This window comes from Anguilla rostrata, chromosome 3, assembly GCF_018555375.3.
Source record: "Anguilla rostrata isolate EN2019 chromosome 3, ASM1855537v3, whole genome shotgun sequence".
NCBI classification, from domain to species: Eukaryota; Metazoa; Chordata; class Actinopteri; order Anguilliformes; family Anguillidae; genus Anguilla; species Anguilla rostrata.
This window is the reverse complement of record NC_057935.1, coordinates 58,766,053-58,789,413: the sequence shown is the minus strand read 5'-3', so window position 1 is coordinate 58,789,413 and position 23,361 is coordinate 58,766,053. Positions and strand designations below refer to the sequence as shown.

General features: G+C 50.3%; 1 protein-coding gene across 9 annotated transcripts; it reads left to right on the top strand.

Moving 5' to 3' along the window:
• Positions 1-3,416: 3,416 nt before the first annotated feature.
• Positions 3,417-21,796, top strand: LOC135251360 (ubiquitin-conjugating enzyme E2 R2-like). 9 transcript variants are annotated; one of them, XM_064328730.1, is made up of 8 exons: positions 3,417-4,222; positions 11,294-11,380; positions 12,115-12,212; positions 13,617-13,751; positions 14,323-15,506; positions 16,226-18,047; positions 19,558-19,618; positions 21,310-21,796. In XM_064328730.1, exons 1-5 carry the CDS (start codon positions 4,031-4,033, stop codon positions 14,537-14,539), a joined length of 729 nt encoding a protein of 242 aa, XP_064184800.1. In that variant the 5' UTR covers positions 3,417-4,030; the 3' UTR covers positions 14,540-15,506; positions 16,226-18,047; positions 19,558-19,618; positions 21,310-21,796. The 9 variants fall into 9 exon arrangements, with proteins under 9 accessions (XP_064184800.1, XP_064184799.1, XP_064184798.1 ...); XM_064328729.1 differs by having other exon boundaries at positions 14,323-15,510; XM_064328728.1 differs by having other exon boundaries at positions 14,323-15,520.
• The last annotated feature ends 1,565 nt before the right edge of the window (positions 21,797-23,361 follow it).

Sequence of the window (23,361 nt, the reverse complement as noted above, 5' to 3'; positions counted from 1 at the left end):
TCTTGTCCGAGGGAGAGCTTGTGTACGTGTGTGTGTTTGTGTGTGTGTGTGTGTGTGTGTGTGTGTGTGTGTAGTCTTGACAGACTAGTAGTGGTCGTGCTGGTGTGTGTGTGTGTGTGTGTGTGTGTGTAGTCTTGCTTGACGGACTAGTAGTGGTCGTGCTGGTGTGTGTGTGTGTGTGTGTGTGTGGTCTTGACAGACTAGTAGTGGTCGTGCTGTTGTGTGTGTGTGTGTGTGTGTGGTCTTGCTTGACGGACTAGTAGTGGTCGTGCTGGTGTGTGTGTGTGTGTATGTGTGTGTGTGTGTGTGTGTGTAGTCTTGCTTGACGGACTAGTAGTGGTCGTGCTGGTGTGTGTGTGTGTGTGTGTGTGTGTGTGTAGTCTTGCTTGACGGACTAGTAGTGGTCGTGCTGGTGTGTGTGTGTGTGTGTGTGTGTGTGTGCAGCCACATTCCCTTTCCTTTTTTAACCAGCTTGGATAGTTTTATAACGCAGGGAGCTTTGCGGTTGTGTGTCTGAAAAAAAGAGGTCACCCCGAGATTCAGACCACGCCAGTGCCAACTGTGGCTGGCAGACCCTGCAGGACAGCTGCTGATTGGCTCTTGCCGCGCAGTGCAGTGCCGATTTATCATACACTTAAAACTGGATTTTAATTTTTATTTGTTATTATTTTTGTTAGTGTCTTTGTATATGCATGTGTGATGGTAACAAAAACGTTTTAATGGGTCTTTAAATGGTCTTTAAATGAACAATGCCGTTTCCCCGCAAGACGTCCTTTGTGTGCCATGTGCCAGAACCGGCACGAACACAGCCATCTGTGAAATGAGCAGAATGATTGAGGCCAACAGCTGCAGTAATCCCTCCTGAACACCAGGGGTGCCGTTTGTGACGGGGTGTTTTTGTCCACCGCGTGCCCCCCGCGCGCACAGTTTTCAGTGTTTGCTTTTCCCAGTGTTTGCTTTTGACATGCATTCTGTCCTCAGGCGGCTTGTCAACTTAACATTTGGAGGTTGTTTTGAGCCCTGCGTGTGGGGGAAGCTAATATTTGGGACACGGTGTGGAGCGGTGTGTTGCCTCACTGTGGGTTGTGTGAGTGCAGCAAGGGGCAGTGCATTTGTTTGAGAGCCAGCTGTCTTCTGAGTGAATTGGGGGGGGGGGGGGCTAAATCATGGCTATCTGGGGCATGTGATTCACCAGCAAACCCAGGGGCCCTCTTTTGAGAAACTCTTTAAGCCTGCTGCAGAGGGGGTTTTGTACTGTAAAATTTGTTAAATTGTTGTTTTTACATTTCCTGTGCAGAATGCACCTGAGCCTTTTCAAACTATTTTTGAGGTAACAACAAAAAAGGCCCAGACACTGTTTTCAACAGGAGAAGTTGGTGGTTTGCCCCCAAAAAGTGCATAAATGCTACTGCATTGATGGGCTGCAATTGACTGGCTCTTTGATCAAGGTCACAAGTGGTGAACAAGTGGTTCAGAGGTGATTGTGACATCATGTCTGTGATGTCACAGTAAAGGGCTGAAACTAGCGCTGCCTCTTGCTGGTGGTGTATGTGTGTTGCTGTTTAAGACCAATGAAAGTATTGTGCAGTATTTAATTTGTGGAACTGTGGGGGGAGAGAGAGTAACAAGACAGAGCCAATCTGACTGTGCTCTAATTTTAGCAATTTGATGTCAACAGCCACAGTCCAGCACTCCATAATGCACTGAGGTCTAAACATGACAGTTGGCCCTTGTTAAGAGAGAGAGGTATCAGAGATTGGGTGTGCAGAAAAGTTTATGGTGATTGTGTTTATTAAAGGATTTTGTAAGCAAAGCTATGACGAGGAAGCATTCTCATGATACGAAGAGATGTGCTTTATTTGGTGTGCAAGTATACTACGAATTTTTGTCTCCTGTAGACAAACAGTCTACAGTTCTAAAAGTGAATGTTTTCTTCAAAACTGTTTATGAAACTTATTTGGCACACACACACAAAAAATAAATAAATATTTTTTTACAAAAGCAGTGATGGTCTGCAAAGTTTACAAGGAGTTCACACAGCCTTGCCAAAAATAAAAAATAAAAATCCGGGCCATGGTCCACTTCCCATAAATGGTTTTATGAAACCGTAGTGTTTACGAGAGCAGGAACTTCTCGAGCTGTGTTGGAAATATGACAATAATACATGAAACAACATAATCAGAAAACATTTTCTTTCATACCACATTGATAATTGTGATTGTCCTGCAATATGGCAGGCATTCTATTAAAAGAATGATTTTTGAAATCTTAAATTGTTTACTTTAACAACAACGACAACAAGGGGGAAACTGGCATTATTTGGACCACAGAGCGGAGCTGCTTTTGTCCCTCGTGACTAAATCAGGACGGGTCATTTGGAAGCCACCCAGCACACAAACAGCTGTCACTTTGGCTTCCAGCCCCATTAAGCTATTGCTTCACCTGTTTATGAACCGCTCGGCCAGTTTGGTCTTTTGACTGCAGCCTGTGATTTAACAACAACAAAAATAAATAAATAAAAATGTTTTATTGATATTGATGTTCTCTGGTCTTTCTTGAAGATCAAGAAGCGCAACTGATTCATCAGTCAGACCAGCTTATGCTTTTGTTTACTCTGCTGCAGTATATGTACTATATATGGCAAATAATTTCAAACTGACAGAGGTTCCATTTTAAAATTTGTTCAGTTACAAACTGACAGGTGAAATCAGTTGGGTCCCATTTGCTGAGAGTGTGGAAGCCTGAAACCATCTGTGTAAAAACTGACAACAAGTGGTCAAACCTGCACTGTGTTAAAATAAGCTTAAACCACACTATTATAATAGAACTGAACCACATTTTCACAACCTTAATTTATCAAGAAATTGACAGAAAATTCACAAGAACTAGCATACGCAACAGGTCCCCAGGTCCAGGGTTGAGACAGGCTGATTTATACAACTATCAACTTGTCTGGCCTTTTTGTAAAATTAATACAGAGGTGGAAAGTCCAGGGGTCAGAAAGTGAAAGTCTTGGCATGTGTTTTCTCCACCCATGGACTCAACCAGCTGATTTCATTCATGAGTTCTAGCTCCTTGCTGAAGAATTGTGCTAATTAGTCAATACAAGTAATTAGTATATGTTGCAAAATAGTAATTATAGCAAAATACTGTGGAGGATGTTTACTTCCTGAACCTGTATTGGCTTAGTGCTAGAATGGCACAAAAATGTTTTAAAATTTGAGCATTGAAAGTTTCATTTTATTTTCTTTTATTTTTTACAAGGAAGTAAGATTTAGAGTGTCACAACATTGGTAGTCTCGACATAAGTTTATTCTATGCTATAAAAATACAACCTAAATGTAGGCGTCCCTTTTTTTTATTTATTTAGGGCTCTTCAAATTAAAACTTCAATTCCCAGAGAGCAGCGCACCTTATGGACTTTCTTACATTGCCACATTCAGAGCGACTCATTTAGCCATAGCCAGCGAAGGGTAATTGACTATAAAATACTTTGCGCGAACCGACGTCCCGTTCATTTATGTTTTCGTACTTTAGTGTATTTTATAGTTCCCGGAATTATAGTGATTGCTGTAAAAAGTCCACACCTTGTTAGGATTTTCTCGACGGATATTAAACTGAATATTGTCCCTTGAGCTCAACGAGCTAACGTTAGCTAGCTACGAACAACAAACAACAGACTAATCCGAGTTGTCAGAGATTTTCGCTGGGAAGTTAGCTAGCTAGCTAGCTAGCTAGCTAGGTGCAGTTGTTTTCAGTAGCTTGTGGGCGAAGACTGTTAGAGAGTATATCTCGCCAACTGTATAATTTAATTTACGTTGGTAAATGAATCACTGGAATAACAGACAGATAAGATAACGTTACCGTGTCTAAGAAGGCTAATCCAGGAGGTGGGTATCTGGATCAGTTTCGATAACTGGCTAGCTGGCTAGCTGGTTTGTTGGCTAGCTGCTAGCTGGCTGGCGTGACCGTTTAACAGTAAGTTAAAACTTAGACTTTAAGTATTTTTGTTTGAACATCGTGCTAGAATATGGCTCAACATGGACATAGCGTTACTCATGTAGCGAGTTCCCAAAAGGCACTGATGCTGGAAATGAAAAGTCTACAAGAGGAGCCAGTGGAAGGTTTCAGAATAACTTTAGTGGATGAAGCAGACTTGTATAACTGGGAAGTAGCCATCTTCGGACCCCCCAACACCCTTTATGAAGGGGGATATTTTAAGGTGAGTATTCATGAACACAGAACTTTACAGGCTAATAACCTATAAGTAACGTTAGCCAACTTAAGTTTTCAGTACGGAATTGGCTAACGTTAGCTATCAAAGGTGGCTAAGTTAGCTTTCTAAGCTAGCTAATTAGACGAAAGACCAGCGTGCTGTGACAGCGACAGCTCGTTAGCTTGCTAGACTAGATATATAGAAGTGATTTGTAACGATATTTAAGTTACTAGTGTATTTTTTTATTTTCTTATTAAAGTCGCAAATCAGGCCGTAGTGGAACCTACGGTTGAGCTGTTGTTAACTTGGCTAGCAAACTTAGCTTCCTCGCTAGCTGGTATTTTTCTCCTTTGTCTTGTCTGTTGTTTTGTTGCCAACAGACAGCGGAGAGGGTTCCAGTGCGTTTTTATGGCTAGCTGACAAGATAGCAAGTGGCAACAACCTTTCTAGCCTACTTCGTTCATTTTACTGCCTTGTATTGCTTTATTTTTTTATTTTCTACGTGATCTTTGAAACTGGGTCAACACGCCACGTAGCTGCCATTAACGTTGGTTTATCCATTGTTGGCAAAATAACAGGTGGTCAGTTATGAGGTTCACTTGTCGACCACGACTTATTTGCGCCGCACTTGTTTGTCCCTTTATACAGTCTCTGATTTGTCCACATATTTGGCTCTTGTAATTTGAAACAATAATGTTCTACTTCTGGAGGGATTTGGGAATGACTAACATAACTTTCTTTTGTCGATTTTTCCATGTCTCGCTGTATAAAAGCTAGATTTGCTAGCTCTAAAATGTTATACGGAGGCACTGATATAGGATTTGTTTATTAGTCTTTATAAAGTTGCACGCGCATACCGATGATGTCATGTTTGTTCGCGTCGCATGGGGGGTCTCTGACAGGTTATTTACTTCTCAGCGAGAATATGTCGCCATAGACGTGCCGAAGGGCTTTGTGGTTACAAATAATTGAGGTCCTAATAAAACCCCCCCTCCATGTTTTCAACTGTAGTTTGTTGACTTGTGCAATCCTTTGAGTTCGAACCCACAGCAGACTTAATTTGCTAGCTTGGGAAGACACTTTTGGTGTGGCCTAGTTGTAGTTCTATTCTGTGTAAATGATACTATGTTGTCTTTCCAATCTCGATACAAAGGAGGGTTGAGCTAACTGAGTTTTTCTGATTAGCACTTCCAAACTTCCGTCTGAAGAGGCAAAACTAATGCCTTTCAGGTTCAACTCTGTTATTGCAAAACAAATCCTGTTGTCAGAAATCTGTGGCCTGTTGAAGTATGAAGTATAATTTCTTTTATTGCTCATTATTGCACTTGTGTAAACCGGCATAAACCGTCTGTGTTATGCTCTTGGCAATTTAACACATTTAACAAGTTTCAAGCTTTCTTTCTTTCTTGCTTTGTGAAAACAACCGAATGGACTTTGGGCTCTCGGCTTCAGAACACAAACACGCAAGGAGGTCAGGAAAAAGGCCTGGGTGGTTCCGTTGGGGATGGGGGGGGGGGGGGTTGCGTGTTTGAATGTATTGTTTGCCCGAGAGTGGCCATTGCCTAAAAAGTACAGAGCCGTGTTTTGACTTGTCTCCCACCCATGCCCCGGCCCTGTCCACAACTAATCGGATTTCAGGCACTCCGTCGAGAGGTTCACAACCTGAGGAACGTGGAAATGGAATCACAGTTCAGTTGCGTGATAGAACAGCGGGGAAACTAAGGAATGTAAAAGAATGTTCCGGTAGCCTTTCTGTGCCCCATGTCACTTGGGACCTGAAGCTTGTTCCCATGTTGTCGAGCACAAAGCCACCCGTAGGTGTGGGCACCTCTGACTAAGGTGGCAACGCATAGCAAATCATTTTTCAGCCATTTTCGAGTGTCGCTGGCCTTCATTGACAACACCTGGGAATGAGCATGGGGGTTGTAGTTTTTCCTCTCTGATACTACTGAGTCTACTCAGTAAAGTGTTCAGAGTTCATTCTGTGAGCTGAGTTCATGTGGGTGCAATAAGGATGCAACATACTCTGTAAGAGTGTAATTGCTCTTTAGTATATTTGATTCAACGCTCAATTCAGAGTCAGGGCTTTGTCCATTCTCTCTGTAGCGTGTAGCAGCTATGTTGGTTTGTACATTCTGCTCTTTGGAAGCCCCTGTTCTCATTAGCATGCCCACTCTGACCAAAGCCTGACTCATCGCTCTTACATCTCTTCCTTTATCCAGACTTGACTGAGGAGGTCTGCTGAATAACAGCTGTGGACGGTGGTAATCTAGCACTCCGCTTTTACCGTGTGAGGGGGCCCCCCTGTGCTTCGACACCTTTCAGAGGGACAAACGCTTCTCTCTCTGGTTTTCTCTCTCGCCCTTGTGAGCCGCTGGCGGGGAGAGAGGATCGTCCGCGCGTCGGGCGAGCTCGCCGGCGGCCGGGAGCGTGCGGAAGCTCGGAGAAGCTCCAGCCTCACGCGCCAGAGCGGGTCCCATCGGAGCTCCCGCTTCCATGGGCACGGGCTGTGCCCGTTTAAAAATACCCCCTCCCCCCCCCCCCCCCCGAGCCTTGCCTTCCTCCAGCTGCCTTGTTTTCTCCTCCTCCTCCCGGGCTGAGCGGTCTCTCTCCCCCCCCCCCCCCCCCCCCGGGGGGCCTCTGGGGCATCCTGGGCCATTACCCATCAGGCCTTCTGCCTGGTAGAGGAGTCGGGGGCGGCAGCTGGGCTGCGGTCATGTGACTCCCCCGAACTCGGTGAACCGCCGTACCAGGTCTCCCGCCCACCTGTGCCAGTTACCACGCCCCCCACCCCACCCCACCCCCGTGGAATATCGTCTGTCCAAACCCCCCCTCGCCCCCCCCACCTCTCGCCATCAGCGTAACGCATTAGTGATGACGACGGTAATGGTCTGGATGAGCGGCACAGAGTGTCTTCTCGCATTGGCCCGGCGGCCACCGGTTTAAACCAGAACGGGTGGGGCAGCGTGGGTCTGTGACAGGAAGTGTAGAGCAGCTGATCGTCACTAACCGGGTCCCTCAGGTGGTTGCCAGCGGCGACAGGGTGCCGCTGTTGCCCGGCGCTCCGCCCGCATGCTCGCTGCCAGGTGTTGCGCTCCTGGCCTGTTCCGTCATGTCGACGCTGGTTTCCCTCTCCCCCACCAAATTGTTGCCCAAATTTGGAGTGCCCGAGAGCCACTTCCTCCACACCACCCGTTGCTGTAATGTGCCCCCATTTGTTTAAGGAAGGTGAGGAGTGACTGGTTCCTCTCCCACTGAGACCCAGCAAGTCGTTTTTGTCCCCTGTAGGGGACATGGGTCCCCGAGCCTTAAATTCAAGGACACATATATTATACTTTGCTGAAGCCTACACTGCAAGGGACATTCAAAAAAATTAATGTTTTTAAAACTGAATTTTCGCTGCATGTTTTTTGTCTTTCAAGTCACGTGGATTGTGTCAAAACAAATAAGAAAAATCTCCCCTCCCCTCCCCCCCCCCCACCCCCAAGTCTTAGGAGGATATTGGGACAAGCGCGGTCCTCTCCGATGTGATTGGCTGGATTTTGCTCCCGGAGGCTAATGGCGTAGCGGCCTCGGCGCTGGGCGCACGCCGGCCTGGCGCAGCGGGTCGTCAGCAGAGCCGGAGTTGGTCGGGGCGTGTGATGTCAGGCGTGGGTTTAGCCCGCCGCTGTTTCGGAGGTAGTCGAGCACGCCGCTTCGCAAACCCCGCTAAAGGTTTGTGGAGAAGTGAAAAAGCCTGTGGCCCTGACCCCCCCCCCCCTCTCCCACCCCGTTGGGGGGTAGTTTTTGCGGCTCCCTCAGAAGTTAATAGGCAGGCGCTAATTAGGCTAATTGTGTCAGAAATTGGGGGCAGGGCGCTGAGGTGGATCTTAGCTGTGGGGAAACCCCATCCCCCCCCTCCCACCTCCCTTCTGCCCCCTACCTATTACACTCCCCCTCTGCACTTAGGAAAGCACGCTGACCTTAAAGCTAACCGGGACGTGGGTGGAGCAGCCTCATTTGATCTCTCGCATGTCTCGTCTGACATTCAGGAAATTCGAGATTATTTTTATTTTTTCATTTTTCATTTTTTTTTTCTCATCTGAGCGCACGTAAGTGCACATAATGATGATGATGATGACGGGCTGGTCCGCCGCGTCTCTGCTCTCCTCTTACCTGCGGACGGGAGGGGCCTGCAGCGCTGCGTCGAGTCTGGGCTTGAACCCCCCCGAGTGTCTCTGTGTTACACCGTTTCTCGGCGAACTGCGCCCGGCATCGACAGCTCTGTGGATTAAAAAAAAACAACAACAAAAAAATGTCCTGTTATTGGTGCAGAATTTAGCTTTCATTCCCACCCGTGGGGCCCCCTCTGCACTGAGAGAACTCAACCGCTTTATGAGAGCAGTGAGAGGAATTTGGGGTGGGGGTGGGGGTGGGGGTGGAGGTGGTTTGGGACGGGACGGTTTAGGGAACAAGGGACTGAGAAACGGTCTGACGGGCGGTGTGTTGGGGAGGGGGTGTGAGGAAGGAAGAGGCTGATTTCCTACGAGGTTTTGCTGTTGACCCAAATTACTAACCCTCCCCCTTGCACCCCCCCCCCATCCTCCTTCCTCCCCCCCCAGCTGTGATCTTGCCTCCACCTGGGCTTTGTGAGGGTTTCTGGGTAATAGCGCGTGGAAAGAGGCCTCGGAGGGAGCAGGGAGAAATTGAGCGTTCGCTATCGAGCGCGTCTCCGTCGCCGCTGAGAGCTTCTGCTCCCGACGGCGGGGATGTGGATGTGGGTTACATTAGGGCTGCGGGGGGCGGAACACCCCCACCCCCCATCTGGGAGAGCGTTCTCCTCATTGTGGGAGATTAATTCTGCGGTTAATCTAATTACGCCAGGAGTTTAATGTTCCGGTCACAGATTTTCCAGCCCGTGCGCGTCTGACACTGGAGCAGCTCATCTGGATGATGTGCCTTCCTGTGAAGCGCTCGAGGACGTTTGCCCCTTGGTCGAGGGGGTTTGCCCCCCCGGTTGAGGGCGCTTGCCCCCCGGTCGAGGGCGCTTGCCCCCCGGTCGAGGGCGCTTGCCCCCCGGTCGTGGGGGTTTGCCCCCCGGTCGAGGGGTTTGCCCCCCGTCGAGGTAGTTTGCCCCCCGGTCGAGGGCGTTTGCCCCCCGGTCGAGGGGGTTTGCCCCCCGGTCGAGGGCGTTTGCCCCCCGGTCGAGGGAGTTTGCCCCCGGACTCACTGTGGTGGCCCTCAGCTGCTGCGACCTGCCCGTGTTCCGGAATGCCTTTGTTCCAGCTCGTGATTGGACAGTGAGGTTTCCTGAACACAGAAAAATGGGCGGGGCTACTTTCATGATGTCAAGCTGGCTAGCCAGCTACCGTGAATGTCTACGTGGGGGCGTACGTCTGAAAATATGATCAGGCTGGATGGGAAATCTGTCCCCAGTTGTTCCAAGATTGGCCAGGAATAATGTAGAAGGACATTTTCTAATATTTTATCAGTTCGGTTCGGTGTTTGTGACGCTACTGTGCGAAACTCAGTCAGCACCAATGCAGTGGTAATGGGCGCTAGTGTCAGTAGCAATATCTGTCCACCTTGCAGGTTAGCTGGGCTGGCGTGGAGGGGAGAAACTGCAGCAGAAACAATCTCACAGAATCAGTGAACATGGCGAGGCAGGAAATGAGGTGTCTGTGTCTTTTCGTTCCCGTCAGCGTCCCCCTCAGGCGTGGGGGGGGGGGGGGGCTGTGGGTGTCAGAACCGAGGGGGGGGGGGTCCCGTCGCAGTGGTGTGTCTCTGCAGTATGGGGATCGCACCTGAAGCGATGATACTGGGAGGGGAGTTTTCTTTGGGTCACGCTCCCTCTGTGAGTTTGTTCCGCCCATTGCTTCCGTCCCACTGCTGGCGATGTCCGTCCTGCTTTAGAATCCTGCTGACCTCCAACACTGCTTTCACAGGCATCGAGGGAAAATGGACTGCATTTATATATGCACATTTTCCACCTGCTGCACAAAGCGCTTTACATTGAACACCTGTCATTCACCCATTCACACACACTCACACTCCCTCTCATTCACCCATTCACACACACTCACACTCCCTCTCATTCACCCATTCACACACACTCACACACCCTCTCATTCACCCATTCACACACACTCACACTCCCTCTCATTCACCCATTCACACACACTCACACTCCCTCTCATTCACCCATTCACCCATTCACACACACTCACACACCCTCTCATTCACCCATTCACACACACTCACACTCCCTCTCATTCACCCATTCACACACACACTCGCACATCAGTGGCGATCAAGGCGGTCATGCAAGGCGCCAACCAGGTCTTTGGGTGCAGTTGGGGATTAGGTGTCCGGCTGAAGGACACTTTGACAGATCCTGAAGACCGGGGGTCAGACCGACAACTCTCCGGTTGCCGGACGACCGCTCTACCTCCTGAGCTGACGTGGCCTGAATTCACTGAGAACCGTAGTGGAACTGACCCACAGCCTAAGGAGTACAGGGGAATGTTTATCATGGTGCACCCTGTCCCACCCACACGCATGTTTCTGTAGCCTTCCACATGTTTTTGCCTTTTAAAAAATTTTTTTTTTACTGTTGTTACAAGCTGCTGTTGCATCAGTAAGAAACTTTTTGTCCAAGGAGCATATGTTTTCCTAATTGGGACCCACCAGTGCATCCCAATTAGTAGATGTGCGCCTAAGTTGTTTCTCTAGTTAGCACACATCAATTTTCAGGAACATATGCTCCTAAAACAGGAGCGCTGTAGAGCCCTGTGTATGTTGTGTTTTGGTAGCTGGACGTTTTTAGCTGTTCTGGAGTCTCCCAACTCTAACAAAGCCGCTCCTCATTCACCAGCTAGAGATCTCAACGAGCTGCTGATTAGTAAAATCAGGTGTGCTGAGTTAGGGCTGAAAATAAAGACCCTGATGTAATTCAGTGCTCTCGCTGACGCACTTGCTCATGTTACTCAGGGTGGATAAACTTGTACCCTCCTGCCCGTTGTGAGTTTCTCTGGATAAGGGAATCTACTCCATGAAGCTGATGTCGTTTTCTCTGTGTTTTTGGGTTTCCTTTTTTAGGCTCGCATCAAGTTCCCCACCGACTACCCCTACTCCCCGCCCTCCTTCAGGTTCCTCACCAAAATGTGGCACCCCAACATCTACGAGGTAGGGCAACGTTTGGGAAACAACGGTCCGACAATCGGCTATGTTAAAACCTTGTTTGACCAGGAAGTCAAGATTAAAACCTCTTTTTTAATCAATGCAGTAAGGGGCATAAAGAAAACAGCAAAAATAATCAATAAAATACAACATATATCTACAAACATAATGGTTAAAATAAATTTAAAAATATGCTACAATTGCAAGGAAGTGCATGTATGATTTAGAGTATGACGCAAGTGCAACTAGTGGTGCTTATTTATTGCGTAGGACGGAGTGTAGCACAGTGGGTATGGAACTGGGCTCGTAACCGAAAGGTCGCAGGTTCGATTCCCGGGTAAGGACACTGCCGTTGTACCCTTGAGCAAAGGTACTTAACCTACATTGCTTCAGTATATATCCAGCTGTATAAATGGATACAGTGTAAAATGCTATGTAAAAGTTGTGTAAGTCGCTCTGGATAAGAGCGTCTGCTAAATGCCTGTAATGTAATGTAATGCACTGCATTTAGATGATCCGCTTATCCAGAGCGATTTAGATTTAGTGTACATTTTTACATGAAATCCGTTTATACAGTTTTACTGAAGCAGTTTAGGTTAAATACCTTGCCAGTGGACTGGAACCTGCAACCTTTCGAGTTACACAGCCGAGTTCCCTTACCACTGTACCACACCGCCACCCTCGTGTCTAATCTCTTGTCGGTCTTTTTTTGTCTGCTTCACCTCACTGTCCCGTTTCAGAATGGGGACGTCTGCATCTCCATCCTTCACCCCCCCGTGGATGACCCCCAGAGCGGGGAGCTGCCCTCCGAGCGGTGGAACCCCACGCAGAACGTCAGGTACGCCCCCCCCCCCAAACTCCAGTGCGTGTTTTCTCCCACTAATTAAGTGGTCGAAATCGTTTATTTTGTTAGCCAAACAGCACCAAACATGCATGGTGTTAGCGCACAGCATATTCGTTAGCAGCACAGGCACTTCGCTCCCAGTGGTAAGGAGTGAGACCCAGCACCCCCAGTTGGGCCCTTGCCATTTGCTGCACCTGGTTGCTTGGCAGTCCTGACCCTTTGGGGTCATTGGTTTGACTGCCTGTCCTGCTCTGGTATCGGCTATTCGCACTGCGGTGCCGTATTTCTGTCGCGCTCTGGTATCGGCTATTCGCACTGCGGTGCCGTATTTCTGTCCTGCTCTGGTATCGGCTATTTGCACTGCGGTGCCGTATTTCTGTCCTGCTCTGGTATCGGCTATTCGCACTGCGGCGCCGTATTTCTGTCCTGCTCTGGTATCGGCTATTCGCACTGCGGTGCCGTATTTCTGTCCTGCTCTGGTATCGGCTATTCGCACTGCGGTGCCGTATTTCTGTCCTGCTCTGGTATCGGCTATTCGCACTGCGGTGCCGTATTTCTGTCCTGCTCTGGTATCGGCTATTTGCACTGCGGTGCCATATTTCTGTCCTGCTCTGGTATCGGCTATTCGCACTGCGGTGCCATATTTCTGTCCTGCTCTGGTATCGGCTATTCGCACTGCGGTGCCGTATTTCTGTCCTGCTCTGGTATCGGCTATTCGCACTGCGGTGCCACATTTCCAGAGGAAGTCGCTTTGAACCAAATCGTCTGTGCAGTGACCGGGTAGGTGTGTACATGCTAACGTATGCAAGTGTGGGTCTTTCGCCGGTGTGAGATTCAGCAGATTCAGTTTGTCTGGAGCTGCCCTTTCTCCATGCCCCCCCCCCCCCCCCCACACCCCGATTGCATCAGGGGAAGCCTGCATAGAGCAGCCTCTTATCGGTGAGTGTACGGTTTAGAGACCGCAGCACAGAGAGAGAGGCGGAGGAGGGAGAGCGCGAGATGGAGAGATAGAGAGAGATGGAGTGACAGAGCAGGGGCAGGAGCGAGACGGAGAGGGAGAAGACTGACTGAGGTGAAGGAGGGAGAGCGAGAGATGGAGCGATAGAGAGATGGAGTGACAGAGCAGGGGCAGGGGAGAGAGAGAGAGAGACAGAGATGGAGAGGGAGACGGAGAGGTGCTCTCCTGCTGCCTGGTGGTGTAGGTTGCCCCTCGTTAGCATTCGGGCTGCTCTGTCCTGGCCGGTGGTTATCTCCAGGGTGTGCCGCCGGCGGAAAGCGAGACGGTGTAGTTTCCGCGCGGTGGAACGGGACGCCGGGCATCCTCCCTGAACCCCCCCCCCCCGCCCTCCCGCCCTCCCGGCTCACTGGTGCATCTGTGTCCCTCCCCCCCCCCCACAGGACCATCCTGCTGAGCGTCATCTCCCTGCTCAACGAGCCCAACACCTTCTCCCCCGCCAACGTGGACGCCTCCGTCATGTACCGCAAGTGGAGGGACAGCAAGGGCAAGGAGCGCGAGTACGCCGAGATCATCAGGTGAGAGCGGGGCTGCCCGTGACTCCGCCCCCAGACTCACACACCTGCTCGACCTGTGACTCCGCCCCCAGACTCACACACCTGCTCGACCTGTGACTCCGCCCCCAGACTCACACACCGGCTCGACCTGTGACTCCACCCCCAGACTGATACAGCTAATCAACCTGTGACTCCGCCCCAAGCTAATTCAGCTACTCAAACTGACTCCGCCCCCACACTGATACACCTGCTCAGCCTGTGACTCCGCCCCCACACTGATACAGCTGCTCAGCCTGTGACTCCGCCTCCACACTGATACAGCGAATCAAACTGTGACTCCGCCCCCACACTGATACACCTCCTCAGCCTGTGACTCCGCCCCCACACTGATACACCTCCTCAGCCTGTGACTCCGCCCCCACACTGATACACCTCCTCAACCTGCTACTTACTCTCTCAGTTGGTGCTGAATGACGTAATTTACGGTTTATTTGTAAAAAGCTTCTCAACACATTCAAATCACTCTTCAATGTGCCATAGTGAATAAATATGAATAGAACTGGTATTCTGAGCATTCTGCCCCCCCCCACAGGAAGCAGGTGCTGTCCACCAAAGCGGACGCGGAGCGGGACGGGGTGAAGGTGCCCACCACGCTGGCGGAGTACTGCGTGCGCACGCGGGCCCCCCCCGCGGACGAGGGCTCCGACCTGTTCTACGACGATTACTATGACGACGAGGACCTCGACGACGACGAGGACGGCGAGGACTGCTGCTACGACGAGGACGACTCCGGGACGGAGGAGTCCTGATGCCCCCCCCCCTTTCTCATCATAGCCCCGCCCCTTCCTGCCCAAAGCCCCACCCCTTCCTGTTCAAAGCCCCGCCCCCTTTTTCATTAATTTCCCACCCCTTACGTCATAACCGCACCCCATTCCCTGCAAGGCACAGGCCCTTTTCTCCCCAAGGCCCCTTCCTTTTACACTGTAACCCCACCCACTCCCTTCTGAGCCACTGCCCTTCCCGTCGTTACTCCGCCCCTTCTCCACCTAAACCAATCAGAGCTCCCGTAATGCCTCGGCTATGGATCGCCAGCCAGACCTGCTTTTTGAATGCATGTATATTTACCGCCAAATAATCAACATTTGGTGGCAAATGTATAATTACCAAATTTTTTTGTCCACCCCCCCATTATTTTTTTCTCATGTGTCCCCATCTCCCCCGCTCCACTTCAGCGCACGTGCGCCGCTTTTGCCGTCTGCGTCCCGGGACGTTCCGGTGAATCCACCCTTCGTTGAAGCGCGCCCTGCACCCCCCTGCACGCCAGGGGCTCCCCCCTTTAAACGAGTAGAGTACGGGACTGGATCATGTGACTGAGGGAGGGGCAGGGGCCCTGCTCTTGTCTCTGATTGGCTCTCGATGGTCCTTGTGATGCGTTGAGCCTGTTCGCTGAGAGCCAATCCGCACGCAGGCTCGCGAGCCTTTCGGCCTCCCCAGCCATCTGCTGTCAGACGTTTATATTCACTGCCCAGTTTAGCAATAATTCTGTCTGTCTGTCTGTCTGTGTGTGTGTGTTTGGGTGTGGGTGAGCATGGCGGGGGTGTGTGTGTGTGTGTGTGTGCGTGCACGTGTGTGTGTGTGTGTGCAAGCGTGTGCGTGTGTGTATGTGTGTGTGTGTGCGTGTGCAAGCGTGTGTGTGTGCGCGTGTGTGTACGTGCGTGTGTGTGTGTGTATGGTGTGCGTGGGTGTGTGTGTGCGTGTGCAAGCGTGTGTGTGTGTGTGTGTGCGCAGGTGTGTGTGTGTGTGTGTGTGTGCAGGTGTGTGTGTGTGTGTGTGTGTGTGGTGTGCGTGGGTGTGTGTGTATGTGTGTGTGTGTGTGCGCGCAGGTGTGTGTGTATGTATGTGTGTGTGTGTGTGAGTTGGTGTGTGTGTGTGTGTGTGTGTTGTGTGTGTGTGTGAGATGGATGGGTGTGTGAGATGGATGGGTGTGTGTGAGATGGATGGGTGTGTGAGATGGATGGGTGTGTGTGAGATGGATGGGTGTGTGTGAGATGGATGGGTGTGTGAGATGGATGGGTGTGTGAGATGGATGGGTGTGTGTGAGATGGATGGGTGTGTGAGATGGATGGGTGTGTGAGATGGATGGTGTGTGTGAGATGGATGGGTGTGTGAGATGATGGGTGTGTGAGATGGATGGTGTGTGTGAGATGGATGGGTGTGTGAGATGATGGTGTGTGCGATGATGGTGTGTGTGTGTGTGGATGGATGGGTGTGTGTGTGTGTGGATGGTGGGTGTGTGTGATGGTGTGTGTGTGTGTGGTGGAGTGTGGTGTGTGAGATGGATGGGTGTGTGTGTGGGTGAGATGGATGGGTGTGTGAGATGGTGGTGTGTGTGTGTGGTGTGGCTGGTGGGTGTGGATGGATGGGTGTGTGTGTGTGTGAGATGGATGGGTGTGAGATGGATGGGTGTGTGTGTGTGTGAGATGGATGGGTGTGAGATGGATGGGTGTGTGAGTGTGTGAGATGGATGGGTCACGCTCTCTTGAACAGGATTGCCCTCTCGCTGCCTCCCGATTGGAGGCCGCTTCTCAAGAACCGCAATTTCGCTCGCAAAGCCAGTAAAGCGATGTAGCTTCGTTACCCGGGCAACCGCTGGGTCGTCAGGTGAGCCGTGCCCGTAGTAACGGCGGCCCGACTCCAAAGCCGTCGACAGGGAGGGCGATTGGCTTTCACAGATTACGCGTTTTTCCTTCCGAAGTCTGGCATTCGTTCGCTGCTCTGCTGTGAGAGATGTGTGTGTGTGGGGTGGATGGGGGATGGGGGCTGGGGGCGGGGGGGGAGGGGTTTGGGTTATGATGAATTATGATTATGACTCGTAGGGTCTTTAGAATGAAGATCTTTCGGAGCACCGGGACGCCCGGCGCAGCTGTGGGTTTTAATTGGCTGCGGTCACATGGCGCTCCGTTCCTTTGTCTGTGATCAGCACGTTCGGTTCTCCTCAGAGACAGACTCGTACAGGAGGGAAAAGGGAGAGCAGGGGCGTGTCTAAAGGGGTGGCACGGGGTGGCACCTGCCCCCCCCCCCCCTTCCCCCGAAATATGATATGCCCCCCCAACGCCACTGGGCTAGCGTACTGTCAAAACAGTTATTCAAGACGAAACGATTTTCAGACTCTTGTGCAGGGCCACTTTTCATGTAATACCACCTGTATTAGGGCACAGGGCACTGCACAAGAGCCTGAACATTGTGCCCAGTGTTTTCTAAGCCAATGCTCAACGCTGTATTTGTTTCTGATATAATTTTCTGATTTCCCATGCCCGCCCCCTCGACTGGTTCTTGGTCCCCCCCGTGCCACCTCGTTTTAAAAATCCTGGAATTGCCCCTGGAGGAGGGACCTCTGCTTTCTGTCCTACTCTACTCCTCTTTGTGAATCTGCAAACTTTTTTTTTTTTTTTCCATTTTCTGAAATGTTTTAAACTCTGTAGAGATTATTGACCTTAGAAACTTTATTTTGTTTTTTTGTTTTTATTAAAAAAATGTATCATGTTTCCTTTTTGTTTTGGTTTGTGGGGAAATTTTTTTTTGTGAAGCTGATCGTTTTTTTTATTTTGCTACTTTATAAGTTTTTAGTGATACTGTCGGTGTGGAATTTCTGTCTAAAAAGGTTGGGAGTGACTAACCCTCTCAGGAAAAAAAACAAAACGAAAAAAAAATGGGAATTGAAATGTATATGTGTGTGGGAGAAAGGGAGGGGAAGTCTTTCTGTCCCTCCACCTCTCCCTCCCTCTCCCCACTTTGAAGACTGTTCAGAGACTTTACCTTCCTGTCGATAAGCACATGCAGGTGTTTGCTGATCATGTATTGATGTACTTTTTTCCTCTATCCATTTCTTATGGTTTGTAAATCTATTTAAAACCTGAAAAAAGTGAATAAAAAAACATTTATTAGAATAGTTCTGTCAATTTTGTGAATTAAGGGGGGAGGGTGTTAAAGGTATGTTGCTTTGAGAGTGTACCCCCCAAGGGTTTCCATACATAAAGGCAATGCATTCTGGGTAGACTCTAGGCATTGTTCTGGGTTCGGCTGGGTATGAAGGGTCTTCCTCTGACTCAGCGAGGTCGACCTTTGAACTGCAGCTGACGTCACAAGCTCCGGAGGGGAGCACATGCTCGTCTGTATCGTTAAAAAAAAAAAACAAAGAGAAGAAAGAAAAGAAAAAAGAGTGAGTGTTGTTCATTCGTGGAGTGTCCCTCTAATCCTCCTGTGTGTTCCTTTGTAGAGGCTGTGCGGAATCCTGGCAGGGCTCGGGGATGCACACAGGTAAGACCCCCCTCTCACACACACACGCACACACACACTCTCTCACATACACACACACACACTCACACACACAATCACACACACACACACGCACTCACACATACACTCACTCTCTCACACACACACACACACACACACTCTCTCACACACTCACACACACACAAGCACATGTGCTCATGCACACACACACACAGACACACACCCTCTCTCACACACACACACACACACACACACACTCATACACACTCATACACACACACACACTCACACACTCACTCTCTCTCACACACAAGCACATGTGCTCACGCACGCACACACACCCACCCACACTCTCACACACACAGTCACACACACACACACTCACACACACAGTCGCACAGACTCTCACACACACACACACACACACACAGTTCAGTCTCTGATCCGCGGCGCAGTCCCGTGATTGAGGAGGAGAGTGTATGATGAGATCTGTACACTGCAGTCACCCTGTGAGTTTTGGGTGGTGGCGACTGATAAAGGATTTCCTGACGCTCTCCTCCCCTCTCCCCTCTCCCAGGAGCTCTTAATACCCGACCGCGGTGCTTCTGTATGCAAATCTTAATTCATTTCTTCAGACTCCATTTGAATTTAATATAAAAGAAATGGATTTTTATGGAAATATTGATGAAAATGCGCACACCACCAGGTGTTTTTAGATGCTTTGTATCTGCCTGCCTGTAAATGTGGCCCTGATACCAGCAGGGGGCAGTAGATCGCTGTTGATGTGCTTAGTTGGGATGAAGCTCGGGTTGAGAACCCTCACTTGAGTAAGCGTAAGCTTGAGTGTCGTCTCAGAGATATCGAACAGGCACTTTTTAAGAAGTGTTTTTAATTAAACCTCCTCAAAATAAAAGGTGCAGGTGCATTACTGGATTTGTATCGATTCCTCTGTCAGAGTTTGGTGTTTGTCTTTTAAGCCTGTGGTTGGTGGTGGATGGAGAACCCCCCCCCCCCCCCGTTCACCAAATCTCTGGTCAGTGTTCCACAGATGATACACGACCAGTCGCAAAACCTGGCCCGCAGAATGCGACCACAGATTGTCTGACCTGGTGGCCGCCACAACAAAGATGGCCGCCACACCTGCGCAGTTGGCCCCTGCGCTTGACCCTCCTCCCAGGCTACCTCAGTTTGACAGTAACTGCCGGAACACTGGGCAGCATTTGGCAACCGGGCATTTGGAACATTGCCTTGCGTTGGCTGTGGACTCCCATGAGCCACCTGTGGGGTGGCATGGTGTAAGTGCCAGTGGGGGATGTAGTTTGTTGTTGACGCTTGTGTGGACTACTACTCCCATCACCACCAACGTGAAACATTGCGCAGTGCGAGTTCCGCTGGTTCGTTGAGTAGCAGAATGGTTGCCAGGTTGAGACCAACGAATGCACTCATGTCTCTCTTTCTCCACCCCGCCCTTTTTCTCTGTGTACCCACCCCTCCACCCCCCCCCCGCTTCTGTACTGTAACCGTCTGGAAGTCGGATCTGAGGCAAAACCCTCACAGCTGGGCCATTTGGTCCCTGAAAGGATCGTATGCAGGTAAGGTATCAAATCAACCAACTTAATCAATTAATGAATCAAACAATATTTTATATTTGTCTAGCGCCATTTAGACAAACTGTCACACGCTGTTTCACAGTCAGCCTGGTAACTGCAGCCTGTTTCAGGCTCTGTCTTTAAGAAGGACACGACTTGACCAGGGCGTAGATCAGAACGATGGAGGGGACAGGTGTTGTGCGGGAGGCTAACCCACTTTTTTTTTTTCTTTTTTCCTCTCTCACTGCACTCTTTAAAACCGCTGTTCAAAACGGACAATGCTGCCTTAGAATTGATTTTCGAAAAAAAGTGTTTTCTGGGGAAAGGATGGGGCATGTGGGATGGGGGGGGCGGTGGGTGGTGGGGGGGGGAGGAATTAAAAAAAACAAAAAAAGGAATCGTTTGACCCAGACTTTTGCGATGCGTTTGTGTTCCTCCAGCGTTGTTGCCGGCGCATCAGCGGGGCCTCTCCGAAAATTGCTGTCTCGGCATCACATGCAATTAGCCTAATCAGGGGAAAATCTGCTCTGTGGCGGCCCCCAGCCCTCCGGCCCGGACGAGACGGAGTGCTGCTGCTCGCTGGCTAATGCGATCCAACGGAACCAAGCCAGGTTTAATTGGGCCTCATTTTTTTGTTTTGTCGCCATCTGTGGTTTTGGAAATCGCCGGTAACGTTTATGGGGGGGGGGGGGGGCCTGTTACTCGGCCGGCTCGTCGGCAGGTTTGGCCGCACGTCAAATAGGGGCGCGCTGGCACCTGATGCCACTTCCCCAAAAAAAAAAAAAAAAAAAAAAAACAAACGTAGCCAGGCTAATCTGGCTGCTAATTTTAAACCGGGAAATGGCTTAGCTCATTAGGTTAGCTGGGAGATGGGGGCTATTAGTCATTTTTAAAAAAAATTGGCCACTCCAAAACGTGGAATGCTCGGTCTCTTCACGACTCGTCGGCTTGCTGCCTAACAGGGACAGCGCGTGGCGTTGGCACGGTGACAGTTTGATTCGGGGCCCGTGGTGGGCTGGTGCAGAAGTGGACTCTTATCTTTTATATTTGGACATTTAGCCTGGACGCTTTCACCCAGACCGGTAATGAGTTACGTCTGCGTCAGGCAGGTTAGCAGACCGTCAGTGTTACAGGTAGGAGGAAAAGTTGCAGCACGTGTCTCTACAGCATCAATAACCTCTAGGCTGAGATGTTTAGTGCTTGCTGAACTGTTTCAGCACACGCAGCGTGCTCTGTGTGTGTGTGTGTGTGTGTGTGTGTGCGCGTGTGGCCTTCCTTCCAGGGACCGCTGAACCGCAAAGTTTTTTGCAACTTTTAGTCTGTATTGAAAAGCTAGTTTTTTACCATGTATTTGTGTGGCCCCAGATGAACAAGCCTGTCAAACAGGGTTAATTTGAATCTGTTTTTCTGAGGTCAGAGTCTGTGTTTTACTTGAATCAAGCTGTTTTTTACGTCTGTTTATTGAGTCAGGCTGTTTTACTCAGATCGATCTTTACTCAAGCGCTGTTTCTCTAGAGTAGAGCGTGTTTTCCTGAGAGTCAGAGTCTGTGTTTTACTCTGAGAGTCAGAGTCTGTGTTTTACTCTGAGAGTCAGAGGCTGTGTTTTACTCTGAGAATCAGAGGCTGTGTTTTTACTCTGAGAATCAGAGGCTATGTTTTTACTCATTCTCTCTTTTGTCTTTTTGTCTATTTAGGGCTCCCTTGTCCCGGTGTCTTGTCGTCCTGTGGAACAGCTGGGTCACCAGCAGCCGCCACCCCCCCTCCTTCCTCCATTGTCCGCTGCACAATGCGACAGTCGGCAGCTGTTAAAAGAAGATTGGATTTTTCATATTTGGCGGGGGCATTATGCCCGTTTTTCAGACAAATGTCGGTGTGTATCAGGTTGTCAGGGTAACGGCGGTTTCTTTCTACTACCGGTAAAAAAAAAAAAATTGATTTTCAATATGGGGGGCCTGCCCCCGCAGCCCTGGCACGGTGGCGCTGACCCGGGCACGCCGTGTTCCGGACGTGTGCTCCACGCGTTCGGCGCGTGACAGGGCCCGAAAACGCCGCCAGGCCTTTCTCCCACTCGCCCGCCCTCCCGCTCGCCCGCTGCTCCACAATGAGGCTCCAGGTGAATCTCTCACTCGGGGGTGAAGTGCCCATTGTCCCACAACCTGCTTTTTAAAAATTGTATTTTTTTTTTTTTTGAAAAGGCCCGGGGGGCAGGGGGGTGGGGGGGGGTGCTTTGAACGCCCCCACGCAGATGTTTTTGGGACACGGCGGGCTCGGTGGGACGGGGTTGGCGCCTGAGTCCCGTGGGGCTGGTGGAAGAGTGACGGGAGCTCTGGGAAGGGAGCCTCACCCCCCCCCCCCCCCTCTCCCCGGGGGGCCGCGTGGGCGGGGCGCGAGGCCGAGCATCAGTCCCAGCCAGGAGGCACCGCGGCACCGCGGGACGCCGGGACATCTGTAAGTCCAGGCATCCATCCAGCCACGTGTCCAACGGACAGACCGGCCACGTGCCCCCCCCCACAGCACCCCAGGAGCTCTGAGCGGAGGTGAGCGCGCGTGTGTGTGTGTGTGTGTGTGTGTGTGAGACTGTGAGTGTGAGCGTGTGACTGTGTGTGTGTGTGAGAGAGAGACTGTGTTTGTGTGTGTGTGTGTGTGTGAGGGAGAATGTGTGTGTGTGTGTGTGTGTGTGAGACTGTGAGTGTGTGACTGTGTGTTTGTGAGACTGTGAGTGTGAGCGTGTGACTGTGTGTGTGTGAGAGAGAGACTGTGTTTGTGTGTGTGTGTGTGTGTGAGGGAGAATGTGTGTGTGTGTGTGTGTGAGAGAGAATGTGTGTGTGTGTGAGTGTGTGTGTATTGGAGAGTGTGTACGTACCAAACTGTATGTGTGTGTGTGTGGGGGGGGGGGGGGGGTGAGGAAAAAAAATAAAACTTTTTTTGCCGAATTTCAGAGTGAGAAGGAAAGTGTACCGACATCGCCATGGAAACCATCTGGAAACCAAGAACAACGGGTGAAAGGAAAAGAAGGGTGTTAAAAAAAGACAAGTGTTTTTGTCTTTTCTTTTCCCCCCTTCCCTCCTTTTCTCAAGTTCCCGCTCGGTTTTTACTGTGGTCACTGGGAAGAATGGATGCTCTCTCTCTCTCTGCATCTCTCTCTCTCTCTCTCTGCCTCTCTCTCCCTCTCTCTCTCTCTGCCTCTCTCTCCCTCTCTCTCTCTCTGCCTCTCTTTCTCTCTCTCACTTCCTCTCTGTCTCTCTGTTTGACCTTTGCCCTCTGTGGGCAGGAAGGTCTGTGAAACGGGCCCACACTAGGTGGAGACCGGAGACTGGAGGGAGAGAGGGAGGGAGGGAGGAAGGAAGTAAAGAAAGGCAGAGAGAAAGAACGAGGGTGTGTCAAATGGTGTCGGAGTGATTGTGTCTTTTTTGTAGGCCAACCTGGACGTTTCTTCCGCCATGGGTTCCCTCAGCAGAATCCCGTATTTCGATTTCGTTGCCGAGTTGCCAAGCTCTCATTGGCTGGAAAAGAAGAGACTGTCCAGAGGCATTTGGTGGCCTCTTTGGAGAGACTGGCTAGATGGAAGCCCTTTCTGAAGCCCTGTGTGTGCAAACCCAGCGACCTTCTGGACAAAATATGGTTGTGGTCTGATGATACTAAAGTTGAGCTCCTTGGCTCAGAGCCAAAATACTGGCCAGTCCATGAGGAGAACCTGTTTCGCCCCACAAGGCACAGGTGTTTAGCGGGGGCAGGGTTCATGTTCA

Bases quoted from the DNA above. Each gene is read 5' to 3' on its own strand.
- LOC135251360 (XM_064328730.1), top strand. From the start codon at position 4,031: ATGGCTCAACATGGACATAGCGTTACTCATGTAGCGAGTTCCCAAAAG. The intron at 4,223-11,293 runs GTGAGTATTCAT...TTCCTTTTTTAG, and splicing joins ATGAAGGGGGATATTTTAAG to GCTCGCATCAAGTTCCCCAC. The intron at 12,213-13,616 runs GTACGCCCCCCC...CCCCCCCCACAG, and splicing joins AACCCCACGCAGAACGTCAG to GACCATCCTGCTGAGCGTCA.